This window comes from Colias croceus, chromosome 4 (genome assembly GCF_905220415.1).
Source record: "Colias croceus chromosome 4, ilColCroc2.1".
NCBI lineage: Eukaryota > Metazoa > Arthropoda > Insecta > Lepidoptera > Pieridae > Colias > Colias croceus.
In genome coordinates, this window is record NC_059540.1 from 11035404 (window position 1) to 11048599 (window position 13196).

Consider the following 13196-nt stretch of genomic DNA (forward strand, 5'->3'; position numbering starts at 1 on the left):
TGGTAATAATTTTTTTTAGAATCTGTTCTATTTTTTCGATACTTAAGTAATGCCTCATCACGTAACTTCATCATGATTTTTATGGTGTCAGTTATCCAAGGATGTGGGGGCTCTCTGATTATACTTGTCTTAGTAGGCGCATGTAAATCGAACAATGTAATCATGCACTCTGAAAACGACTCGACCATTGCATTGACAGAATCTAGAGACATGAAACTACTCCAATCTATTTTACCCAGGTCCCTGCTTAAACTTTCCCGACATATATTTTTGAGAGGACGGAATTTAGTTACGTAAGGTTTTAATCTATTTCTTTTTATGTTGAACTCACACATAACTACAGAATGACCAAGACTAGATCTGTATGGTTCGACTGTAACATTCCTAACCTGCAAATCCGTGCAAACTAAATCGATTAGAGTTTGACTGCTTTCAGTAAAGTGGGTAGGAGCAGTAACAAGCTGTGAAAGGCTCAAGGAAGAAAGAAATTCATTTATTTTCAAAGATTTAGAATCATTACAATTTATCATATTTACATTGAAATCCCCCAACAATACACAATGATCAGCTTTATCAAGTGCACTTATTGTGTCAGTCAAAGTATCCAGAAACAGATCCAGATTAAGCCACGGCGGACGATAGGCTGTTCCCACCGCAATATGTTTACCGTTGACCACTAACCGCAGCCACATTTGTTCTACCGATTCACAGTTTGGATTAATTGGGATGTTTATCGTTTTAACCTTTAAACCACACTTGACATAAAAACCAACCCCGCCACCACGGCCCGAGCGCACCGTCGCAGGCCGCGGGACATGTCGCAGACGGTACCCGGGAACAACCGGAGCGCGACCGACATCTTCTGCCCGCAACCACGTTTCATTGATGGCTAAAATGTCAAAATTATGTCGCACTACCATAGCAATAAGGTCATCATGAAATGTGCCCAGTGAACCTACATTATGTAAACCAACTATAAGATTATTAGACACCATTATTAATATTACTCACTAAAAATAATAATAACAAATTAAATAAATATAATAAAGAACGATAATAATTAATATAATAAAGTGTTAAATGTTGTATATAAAACGATAACATGGCAATAAAAATATATATTTTGTATAAAAATATGTAAGTATAAAAAAGTAATTTTACAGTAGGCAGGGCACTGCGGGGCACACATATTGTTAATACAGATTCCATCAAGATAATAATAATCTGAAGGTATATAAAAAATAACAAGAATACTATGATAATATGACAAGAATACAATACGAATTTTACAGAGTAGCGGTTAAAAACAAAGATGAAACGTAAAATTCTATGAGTTACATTATTTGCGCTAAAAATTTTAATAATTGATTTAATGATCAACCCTATATTATGCTGCGCCAAATATACGTTGTATATCTTCTTCGCAACGGATAAAGCATACAGAATCGTCGGGTTTGTTTCTAGCGAATATGCGACCCCGCTTTGACCAGACATAACGCCAACCACGACTAGTGCCCGCTTCGCGCGCCATCCGAAACAACTGGCGATTAAATTTAGTGAGACGTTCGTTAATATAGAAGCGCCTGGGAGGGCCCGTCATATCCAAGTCCGCAGTGGTGGCGCCGCGGCGCACGCGTGCACTCCTCAGCAGATCGTCGCGCAGCTGGCGGCGCGCGAGCCGCACGACTAGCCGCCGCGGACGGGGCGCCGCGGCTGCCGCGCCCTCTGCCGGCCGCGCTCCGATACGCTCAGCGCACACAATATCGTGCGGTTCAATTTGGATTCCAATTTTCGAAGCAATTAAGATAGTCGTGTGTATTGGGTTTTCTCCACTGGTCTCGGGCAAGTTAGAAATCTCTATGTCATTCGCCAATAGCTCCTGATCTCTGTCGTTAATGTCACTTTTTAATTGTTTTATAATATTATTGAAACTCTGGGATGCGCTTTCGGAAGACGTCTGTGTATGCATATTTTCGAGGACTGTCATACGTTCCTCTAGGGCAACGATACGACAGCCGTACTCTAACATGCTGGACCTAAATTCCGTCAACTCATCATGCAGTGTCTTAAATTCAGAACGAACTTCGCGCAATATCTCATCTTTGATTTTTTTTAGTTCCAGACAAAAATTCACAGAAGCATCCCGACCGGCTGTGCTATTGGGCGAGGGAGAGGTGTTCTGCACATGATCATTTCGCCTCACCGGGGTGTCAGATGAATTATCACGTGCCATATTTTTTTTACATTCGGGACACTGCCATAACGTCGGTGTTATTCCCGTAGTAGATAAACCCACACATGCACGGTGATAGACACCTTTACATTTATCACATTTAGCGGCATCTGACGGCGATAAGAATTTACCGCATCCACCACACTTAGGCATAATCAATTATTTTTAAGTAGTTCTGTACAGTATCGATAGATGTCGATATTCTTGAAGCCGGTCAGTACCAACAGATGGAGCTAGTGTTGATTATAATCAGCTGATCAGTGTTTATTTACTTTTGTCATACGAAGATATAATTAATACTATGTTTCAGTTGTATGTTTCAGAAAATCAATATTACAGACCTTCCTGACTACTGATGCATAAATTTGGGCTATATTCTTACTTTATTCCTTCAAACACGTACCACATTTAGTTGAGGGGTAGTTTTAATTCAGCTGATCCGTTACACAAATATAATTTAATGTTTTTACGTATTTCCACTGAACACTCAACTTTGCCTACAGTATATATGAAGATTTATATAAAGCACTTCAACATAACACTAAGACTAAAACTTTTAAACTGTTTACACTATTTTTATTGTTATTATAACAGTAGACGATTGCGCACAGTTTGACATCCGTGACGTCGATCCGATCCGAATTAGCGTGATTGTAACACTATTTTTTGTAATAGAAAAGACACAGGCTTTTGATACAATGCACATTATTATTTGCAGTTAGGGTAAGTGATAAAAGTAACAACATGGGTTCTAGAAGTGCGTTCATGATGTCAAAACATCCTTACAATAAATATAAACTGAATCAATACCAAAGAAGATATTTTTTAAATTAATTTTAATAAGTTATTTTGTTGGTGTTCCACAAGGAGAAGTCATAGGTCCTCTACTACTCAATATATGACTTTAATGAATATGAACGAAGATTTATAAATAGTAAAAAGTGCAGTTAGCATTAAGGAGCAGATAATTTACCCTCTATCCATTATTAACATTGCAGATTTAGAAAATGTCAGCCTGATACGAACAATGAAACATAGCACATAGTTACAGTTTAAATTCGAATTTTGTTCTTATTCTAATTGTTAGAACCAATATAAGTACTTACGACAATTATTCTGAATCCTCCAATCTTCCAGATCGATGTTGGCGTCAGCTGCGAGGCACTCCGCCACAAGCTGGTCCAGCAGCTGGCAGCGGCACTGTTCCTCCGTGTTCTTAGTACCGTTGACCACCATCTCCGTGCACTCGCAGATCTTCTCCAGGCAGATGCTGCGCCACTTGTCCAGGTTGAGCACGTTAGCGCAACGGGATAGCGGCTCTTGCCTGTGTATATTGTTGTTTTATGTCAATATCATTAGCCATGTGAAATATAAAATTGAATGATGTATTGTGCAGTATCAAGACTGTTTTGTGTTATGTTATACTAGATTTCCGCTCGCGGCGCTATCTTTTCTCGGGATAGCCTATGTCCTTTCTCGGGTATCAAAATATCTCCATAAATTACTACTTAATTACTTACATAAATTTCATGAAAATTGGTTCAGTAATTTAGGCGTGATTGAGTAACAGACAGACAGACAGAGTTACTTTCGCATTTATAATATTAGTATGGATTTTTTGTATTGTAAGAAATCAGTTGAAATTTTTTTTATTTTCAATACATCAATTTTAAATTTGTCCCGGCAGGCCTTGGTGTGCGTGTGTAGGGGAGCGCTCACGTGATCACTTTGCACAGGTCCCAGGCGCGCTGCTGGTGCTGCGGCGGCACGAGCTTGGCGCGGCAGGCGGCGGGCTCGCCGCCCGGCCGGCGCCACGCGCGCGCGAACTGCTCCGTGCTGGCCGCAGTCCTGCCGCCCGGCAGCCGCCGCTCGTGTTCCAGCCTGCCGTCGAACGCGCCGCACAGACCGTCCGCGCTGTTCTTCCATTGTTCGCCCAGCTGGACGACAAAACATACAATTTTGTGTTTATTTCGAATGGGAGAATAGGTTAACGAAACAATTTTAGTTTCGAATTTACTGACAATGCGCGCCCAGCTGTATAAAAACACACATTACAGTTTATTGTTTACTATCATGCGCACCAAGCTGAACGATACAACATAGTTAAGTTTGTTGTTTACTATCATGCGCGCCAAGCTTAACGACACAACATATTTTAGATTATTTTTTATTATCATGCGCGCCAAGCTTAACGACACAACATATTTCAGTTTATTTTTTACTATGATGCACGCCAAGCCGAACTATACATCACATTACAGTTTATTTTTGACTGCCAAGCACGCCAAGCCGAACGATACATCACATTTCAGTTTACTTTTTACTATCATGCACCAAAGTGAATTTCACAACTTATTTCAGTTTATTTGTTCGAAACCGCTAAATTTCATACAAATCCAAGAAAATAATGTTTTTTTTTTCATATTACCAATGTAGTTATTAGTAAGATTATAGTGCAGCCAAACTCACCCCAATCTTAATGTCACCATCCTGTGTATATGTCACGACAAAGCCATATCTCAACGACCTTATTTCTAAACCAGTTCCGAGCTGCGATACTTTGAAACTGTTCTTCTGGAAACAGATTTTTTGTGTCTGTTCCACTGTATATTCGTAATTGTCGTACTGGATTATGAAATCTGGCCTAACGGTGATAATTTCTTCGTCTTGGTTCACTATTAGCTCGTTTTTGCAACCTCCGTCAACTGTGCACCTCTTTCTGGCTGCAATTTATAAAAGTAACAGTTTTAGGAATGGCAAAATGTCCTCGTCTAAGTGGTCTTATTAACAATAATGACAATGTAAGTTTGCTTGCAGGAAAGCTTTTTGAATTAGGATACTTCTGATATTAGAATCCTTTTTGGAATTGTTTCTGGTGCTATCTGGAGGGACTTATATATAGTTTTTTTTTATGAACACTCACCAAGCACAGCCCAGGAGTCGAGTCTGTTATCTCTAGCCAGTATGTGATGGCAGACATCATACTTGTATTCCAGCCCATCAAAGGTGTTAAATGTACGACCCGTCATGTTGCACCAGTGCATTTGTTCGGGCGGTGGTTCGCAAACGTATCTGTTTGTGTTTAAAAAGGATTTCATAATGTTTATTCATCCAAATTCAAAATCAAATACATTTATTTAAATTTATACTTGATGTTTATATGTTCCAAGATTTTTTACTTTTTTCACAAGGATTAAGAGAGAATATATGCCGACCAATATTTGAATGAGATACCTTTTTTTAGATTGGTGAATCAGTGTATGTGAACTTTTGACTTGATAGTTTAAAATGAATAGAATAGAATATAGTTTAATCGCAGTAAAAAAATACATAAAAAAGCCATATGAAAGAACGTCCTCCTTTTTTTTTAGTCGGTTAAAAATGATGCACAAAAGGCCAGTGCTTCCACTGCTTTTCAGCCATAGCCTTTGTTAAACCACTAATAATTAATTAAACTTACTGTGGGCACTCCTCATCCAATCTCTTTGTGTCGAGCCGTAACATATACTTGGGTGGACAAGCTGGTGCTGCACATGGTGGTGGAGCACCAGGAGGTCGGGATGGTACGAACATTGGTGGTATACACTTGAACTGTTCGCATTCGCGTTTGGTGCTCCCTGGACCAGTGGTGACAGGCTTGTTGAGAGAAAACACGTCCTTTTGTGGTCGACCTGGAATATACATTGAATAACTGGCTTTTTATAAAAATTAAATTATAACATATTACGCGGCAGTCTTTAAACATTACTAGAATCGCTTATTAGAAAACTCTGCTTAATACACATGAAGGCAGAGTTTTGCTTCGGACAATTTTTGAGATGTGTATGTCGTTCTTCATAGTATGTAATATTAATAACAATGCTTTATAGTAAAATGCTCAAACAAGAGTAAATAGCAAAACACAAATATTTAAAACAAGACATGTTTAGGTTATTAAGGACATTCGGTTTTTCAGTGGCCAAGTGCTAGCCAAGTTTGATCTAGCTGCAACATAATATAAATTAAATTTATTATCACAAGGGAATAATTCAATACTCACTATATCGTCCACCCTTAGAATATCCTCCCTTGGCGTATCCTCCCTTAGCGTATCCTCCCTTAGCGTAACCTCCCCTGTACTTATAGCGGCTATAGCCCGGCTTGTTGCCGGCGTTGCTGTTCACTTTGTGTATAGTGTAGCCAGCAGGACACTCCGCTTTGGGACATTCGAAGGCTGGAAATTTGATTTTAGTTATGAAAGTTCAATATAGATCAACCTATTAACACAAATTCTAATAATTTAAGATCATAATATATTGTGTATCGGCCTGATTATATTTTGTGAGTAATTGAAAGTGTTGATATCAAGTACATTTTAAAGATTAATCAATAGTTTTTAGATGTCTTTCTTGTGTCCGCTCTGTTTCAAACAACTTACAAGCTGTTTTATTACACTGTAAAATTTTTGCTCATTCGTATCGACATTATGTTACACTCGATTAGTCTCTCACCCATAGAGTTGAATAATTGCATTAATTTAAACAAAGCTAATCAACATTTTTTTCCAAATTCATCAAAATACCTCAACTTTTAGTATCATCAATCCTGCCCTAAACTTTATACTTACGTTTCTCAGTAGTAGTAGTAGGAGCTGGTGTAGTAACTTTAGTGGTAGGTGGTGTATTAGCAACTGTGGCCATCACAGTGGTGATCACAGTTTCCGTGACCGGCATCAGCGTGGTGGTGAGGCAATCCTTCTCATCATCAGGGCAGTCTTGGAGACCATCACACCACTTGTCGAGAGGTAGACATAACTTGCTGGTCGGGCATATTTTGGTGCCATTGGTACAAGGTTCGCAGAGGCATTCGCAATCATCTGTTAGACGAGGGACGAGGTCCTGCGGAAAATTTTTGGCAAATTAAATGATTTTTTTATAACAACTCCTAGTGAAGTTAGTTAGAAAGAAAACTTTGGATTATGATAATGTAATCAGTTATGATGTAGTCATCATAATTAGATTTTAAAGTACCTCTTTTAATTTTATCTTTTATCAATTTAAATTTCAAGTTTAATTTGACATAATTTAAGTGCTGCACCTTAATTCTAACAACTTTTCAAGCCAAGTTCCTTAAATAAAATATAAAAGGAATAAGAGTTCGCTATTTATAGTTCGCTATTTAAAATCTTTTTTGAATCGAATGATAAAAAAATAAGAGATATTATTAGATAAATAGAGAAGTAAAAGAGAAAGAGTTACTTACAGGTGCACACTGGCAATCAACAGCGGGCTTGCAGTCGGTGATGCCGCCAAGTTTGCACACACATTCCCTGCATTCGTCATCACGGAACTTAGATCCGACTGGGTATCTGTGGATGGACAATAAATTTTATAACTGATGAAGAAAAATAATTTTAGTACAATACATTTTTCGACTAGTATTTGTAGTTAGTCAATTTGGTGGGCCACCTGATCTAAACTTCTGTTTTATTTTTATTCTTTTTTTGGTTGTCAAAGTTTTACAAAAAAGAACTTATGCAAGTTTACAGCTGTTTACTATAAAATATTGTTTACACAACAGTTTTACAAAAGCGAATTAAGAAGATCGTATTTCGGATAACAACGCAAACTTCTGATGACATTAGTTGATAATTGAGTAGCTATTTTGAATGAATTATAAATTTTAAAGTGGTTCATTTCATACGGATCCGATCGCCTGAGCAATAAACAACCTCACAGACTTTCTCGTTTACAATATTATAAGTATACTTACGTAAAGAAGCCAATCATACAGGGACACTGGTCCCTGGGCACGCACGAGTCCCCGTCATAGTGCAGTGGGGCTGCGCACGCGCACTCGCGCAGTGTGACGCCGGGGCACAGCGCGCACGGCAAGGGGGTGGGGGCGGGGGCGGGGGCGGGGGCGCGCTCGTCCGCGGGGGGGACGGTCGCCGCTGGGGGGGGATTTGTATATATTTATAAATGTATGATAATATTTTTTTTTATTGTAATTTATGGAGACGATAGGGACTGTTTTGAAGGGATTTACTTTGTACTGACTATTACAAAGTACATTTAAAAAAATAAAAATAGTAAAATAATATCATCGAAGTTTGAAAGTAATTTATGTATTTGGATTGCAAAACACTTAATACTGTTCCATTCAGATACTCTTGGATATAAATAGTGTTTTACGTTACATTTCATTATGTTTTAGTTAAATCAAAGTTGAAGTCAGTTACGTTATTATAACAGCACATTTCTATAAATGCAAAAATAACTAACGCTTCCAACTACAGGATCGATTGTCATGAAATTAAATATGCAGTCAGTAAAATTTCCAATTTAACTCACGATACGGCTCAAAGCATCCAATCGGCTCCACGCTTATCTCCAACGCCCTATCCCACTTGACCGGCAACAATTTCAAGTACTGCGCGTGCAATGGCGGTCTGAACTCGTTCATCACCACGGAACTGCTGTCGAAGTTCCCGGGGAACATCCTGGGGAAGCCGTTCTGGTCCAGCATCGGGTTGAATATGCTCAGGTCAGAGGTATACATGATGTTGTATGTGGTCACGTAGCCCGTGGGACCACCCTTTGTCTTGATGCCCGTTATGTTCCGGGGGGAGGTGAAGTTGAACTGGAATTTTGTATTTTTTACTTAAAGTCAGATCATGTTAAAGTCTAGTCAGAAAATAAGCGAGTTGGATAATTATGATTATTATACTATTATAATCACTTAACTGTTTCAGCACACACAGATTACATTTAGAAAAAAAAAAAAGAATAAACACACATATAAAACTGAAAAAATAGAATAAATTCGATCGCTCTAGCGGGTCACGAATGGCTGAGTTGGTTAGGCATCCGCCCCGGATTGGCGTGAAAGGATGCGGGTTCGAGTCCCGCCTCGTGATCGATTTTTTTTCTCTACTTTATAAATTTATATTTATAAAGCATTTGAATGCCATAAAACCAAAAATATCAAATTCAAGAAAAAAGAAGATATGTAGTGAAAGAAAGTGTAGGAAGATGTTAGAAAGATACAAATTAAGCGACATTAGCTTATGTATCGATGATACAATGCATGGAAAAACTTGACGAGTGGAAAAAATCCATACTATAATATTATAAATGCGAATGTAACTCTGTCTGTCTGTCTGTTACTCAATCACGCCTTAACTACTGAACCAATTGGCATGAAATTTGGTAAAGAGATATTTTGATACAAGAGAAAGGACATAGGATAGGTTTTATCCCGGAAATCCTATGAAAACGCGGGCGAAGCCGAGGGCGGAAAGCTAGTAGAGTAATAAAGAAGCAAATAACAAGAAATTAGTAAACGTACCATAATCCATTCTCCAGGAGTGCTATAAAGTGGTCTCCAGCCTCTCTCGCTATCCAGCTTAAGATAAGGCCTGTCATCATTATTCGAGCTCACTTCGATCATCTCTACGGGCAAGTCTGCTCCAAGACCTAATGGTTCTGTACATTGCATTGGTTCCTCCTGAAAATATATTGAAATTTTAACAGATGTATAATTGAAAAAAATTGAACACGAAATTATCAACCATTATGACCAATCTGAATGGGATATAAAAGGGACAAATGGATAATAATGGACAATTACTCTAATATCTGATTCTCTAATATCAAGAACTTGGTTCATTCATATTTAAACTTATTTATAGTAGAGCCATTTTAATAGGCAAAATTTGACAGTTCAACAAAATTCAACAACGTAACCTAGTAACGACGACATACAATAACATGATATTTCGTTTTGTTAGAACTGCACATTTGCTTAACTTTTTTTAATTACGATTACATATTTATAATAATAATGACCGATACAAGTAATTTTAAGATTTCATTTTACTGATAAACCATCCTAAACATAATAAACTATTTCTGAATTGAAGAACTGACGTCGCTACAATTTTGTGTCAATAAACTTTTTTTCTTTTTAAATACTAGAGACGTTACTTTAAAAATCGAAATCTGACATCTAGAATCGAATGCATTGATTACTTGTGAATAAAAATCATCATAAATTAATAAATTCGATTGACAAATGTTTCAAATCCGTATCGATTAATACACTTTAATCGATGTTTTTAAGCAGGTTACCTCTCTTCGAAGATAAAATTGATAGACGTCAAATGTTGCCTATTAAATTGGCTCGACTATAGTTTAAATACTTTTATAACGTTGAACTTACCGTGGTATACGCCAAAGTCGATGGAATCGTTACTATCAATGGCGTTGTAACTGTAGTAGGTTCCGGAGTAGTAGTCGTCGTAGTTGTAGAAGTAGTCGTAGTAGAAGTAGTAGTAGTAGACGTGGTTGTAGTAGAAGTAGTAGTAGTGAATTCCTCACAGCCAATAAGATCAAAGCGGATTGCAATCTCGTTGTGCCAAGTGCGAGGATGGATGCGTATAAACTTCGCTTCGAACGGCTTGTCGAATATCTGGTCGAGTGGTGTTTTGTGGTCTATGGGGCCGCGGAAAACCTGTGCGAATTCAAACATAAATAACCCAAAGTCCAAGTAAAAAAGCAATCTTTGAAGTGGCTGCAAAGACGGTATATGGAGTAAATAATTATTACATTTAAGATTTCCAATAGTTTAGGTCTTAGGGAAATAGGCCAAAAAAATATATAATCGAAATTTATGATATAAATGTGAATTAATTAGTTCACCAAAACTTTCACAAATTTAACATTCAAAATCTTAGAAATATCCAGATGAGATGTTTACTACCTCAACTACCTATTAATAAGTGAACAGTATAAAAATTGTGATTACCTTCGGAGACCCATCCAAATCCTCCACAGGCGAGAACACATGCCCATCATCACCATACATGACGTCATAGCTCGTGACATATTGGTCGAATATCGGATTTCCTTGTAAAGTCACACCGTATACAGCAGTTCGTTCTGGTAACTCCACCTGGATGTACTGGTTCTGGTCTGATACGAGGGGGTTCCAGCTGCCAGCTGGAGATAGAAGGGGTAAAAACATAGAAATCTAAATAACAAGACACATAGAAGTGCTATAATGTCATAATTCGTATGAAAACCGCTGTCGCCAAAATCAACACATTTAAACCGATAGCTAAACAGTACACACAAGTAAACTATGCCTTTTATTGGACAGCTTGGTTTTAGTGAAAACTAACTTAAATATTAAATTAAGCTTTTGAATATGTATCCTAACGCATGAATTTACGGTTACGGTTACGGTTTATTTTAGAATAACACCCCTAAGTATATGAGACGTTTTGTTTCTTTTTTCTCCAATACGAAAAAATTCGGCTTTTCTACAACAGAGGTTGTCAATTTTCAATAGATATAACTTTGAACATAAACTCATAGAAATAAGGTTGAAATTTGTGTTAAACGTGATAATAAGAATGGTCGGCTGTGTCATTCATTGTTATTTCGATGACTATGGTGACACTCGTAATACTTGTAAATATTCTTTAATTTTAAGGAAAAACGGCATTATTTCTAAAAAAAAATATTTACCGATGAAATGTTATTCCTTTATTAGTATAATTACAACTTGTGGAAGTATTTCCGCAATGGGAAATGCTGAAACACACCATGTTTACACACGCACGTCTCTAGAGCAACTGAACAGCGACGAACGCACTTGTGGTATGGTTACCACCTGAGCTGCGACAATGTCACGCGCGCTTACGACTTCTAGTGTCTTGTTATTAAGATTTCTATGGGTAAAGATTATAAAATAACGGTAAAATAGTCATTTCATTTATGTTTCAGATATATTGTTTATTTTTTTTATTAAATGTAACTGTTATTTTAGACCCAAACACAAACTTTTAAAAAATTGAAAAAAAAAACGATCCTAAGTGTTGCTACGGTACGGCAAAGAAAGCGGGCTCGAATACCTCATGATTGAATTTTTAAAGTTATACACATACATACTACATATTAAGCATTCTGTTTATTTTTTTCAAATGTAGCATTTGTATGAATACGTTTAAAATCTGTTAGTTTTTTGTGGAAAAAAATAATGTTTCTTTGATCGCTTACCAGATTCTGCAGTAGGTGGTCCATCTAGCATTGAAAATTGTGGCTGGAACATGGGACTGAACACTGAGCTCGCGGTGACCACACCCACTGGCTCTGGGGGACTCCATAGAAGGTGCTTGAAGCTGGAAGGAGATGGTTATTTTATATTTTTTTTATTAAGAAATATTAGAAATTGTTTTGGGTATTGAAAGGTCTTTAAACATAGCCCTGTTTAAACATTATTATTAGGACTGAATGAAAAATATGGTCTGTGCGTTCGTCTGCTGAACTTGATTCTTCTTTTGAGCTGTAGGTAATTTTCATTCAAAATTCGTTTTTTCATTTCGAACATTTTCATTTATCAGCGCGGGCATCAACTAGTATATATTTTTTATGGCCTTTACATAACGGCCTACTCAGAAGAAGTCTAATTAACTACAAGAATCACTTACTTGTTCGGATTACACTTGGGCAGCGGTGAGACCGTAGACTTTATTACAAGGGGGGGTAAAGTCGGACTCGCAGTAGTTGGTACAAAAGTGGTGGGGATAGCAGTACTGGGAGTCCACGTGGTTTTGGGAGCAAAAGTGGTTGTAATCTCTGCAATTATTGGTGGAGTGGTTTCTGTGTATGATGTAGTAGCGTTGGTGGTTGGAGTGGTGGGCGTGGTGATGGATGTTTGTATGGTGGATGCTGTTCTGTGGGAGTCGGTGATGATCATGGTGGCGTGTGTTGGCCCTTCTACGGGGATGAAGGTGGATGCGCAGTCACTTGTGTCGCAGTGGAGCGCGTTGTCCAGGCACTGGCATTTGGTACAGCCGTCCACGATCACGCCTCCCGGCTGAAAATTAATTTTTATTTACAAAAAAATATTTTGGTACCAAATATATTTTAGTAACTGTAGTACGTCGTACCTAAGAGTACGTTTTATTTTATTAAGT

The 13196-nt window shown here is 37.7% G+C and overlaps 2 protein-coding genes across 2 annotated transcripts in view; both read right to left on the bottom strand.

The window, feature by feature from the left end:
- LOC123691018 (hemocytin) overlaps positions 1-13196 on the bottom strand; it is a 57882-nt gene that overhangs the window by 14250 nt on the left and 30436 nt on the right. Inside the window, 15 exon segments of the mRNA XM_045635196.1 lie at positions 3340-3557; positions 3953-4170; positions 4703-4956; positions 5157-5305; positions 5694-5904; positions 6273-6446; positions 6840-7110; positions 7475-7580; positions 7985-8165; positions 8566-8854; positions 9563-9721; positions 10436-10726; positions 11021-11214; positions 12277-12398; positions 12708-13096. Of these exon segments, the coding sequence (XP_045491152.1) occupies positions 3340-3557; positions 3953-4170; positions 4703-4956; positions 5157-5305; positions 5694-5904; positions 6273-6446; positions 6840-7110; positions 7475-7580; positions 7985-8165; positions 8566-8854; positions 9563-9721; positions 10436-10726; positions 11021-11214; positions 12277-12398; positions 12708-13096 (3226 nt within the window).
- LOC123691358 lies at positions 1061-2858 on the bottom strand. The gene has a single exon (XM_045635698.1). The coding sequence runs from the start codon at positions 2384-2386 to the stop codon at positions 1388-1390; it is 999 nt and encodes a 332-aa protein (XP_045491654.1). The 5' UTR covers positions 2387-2858; the 3' UTR covers positions 1061-1387.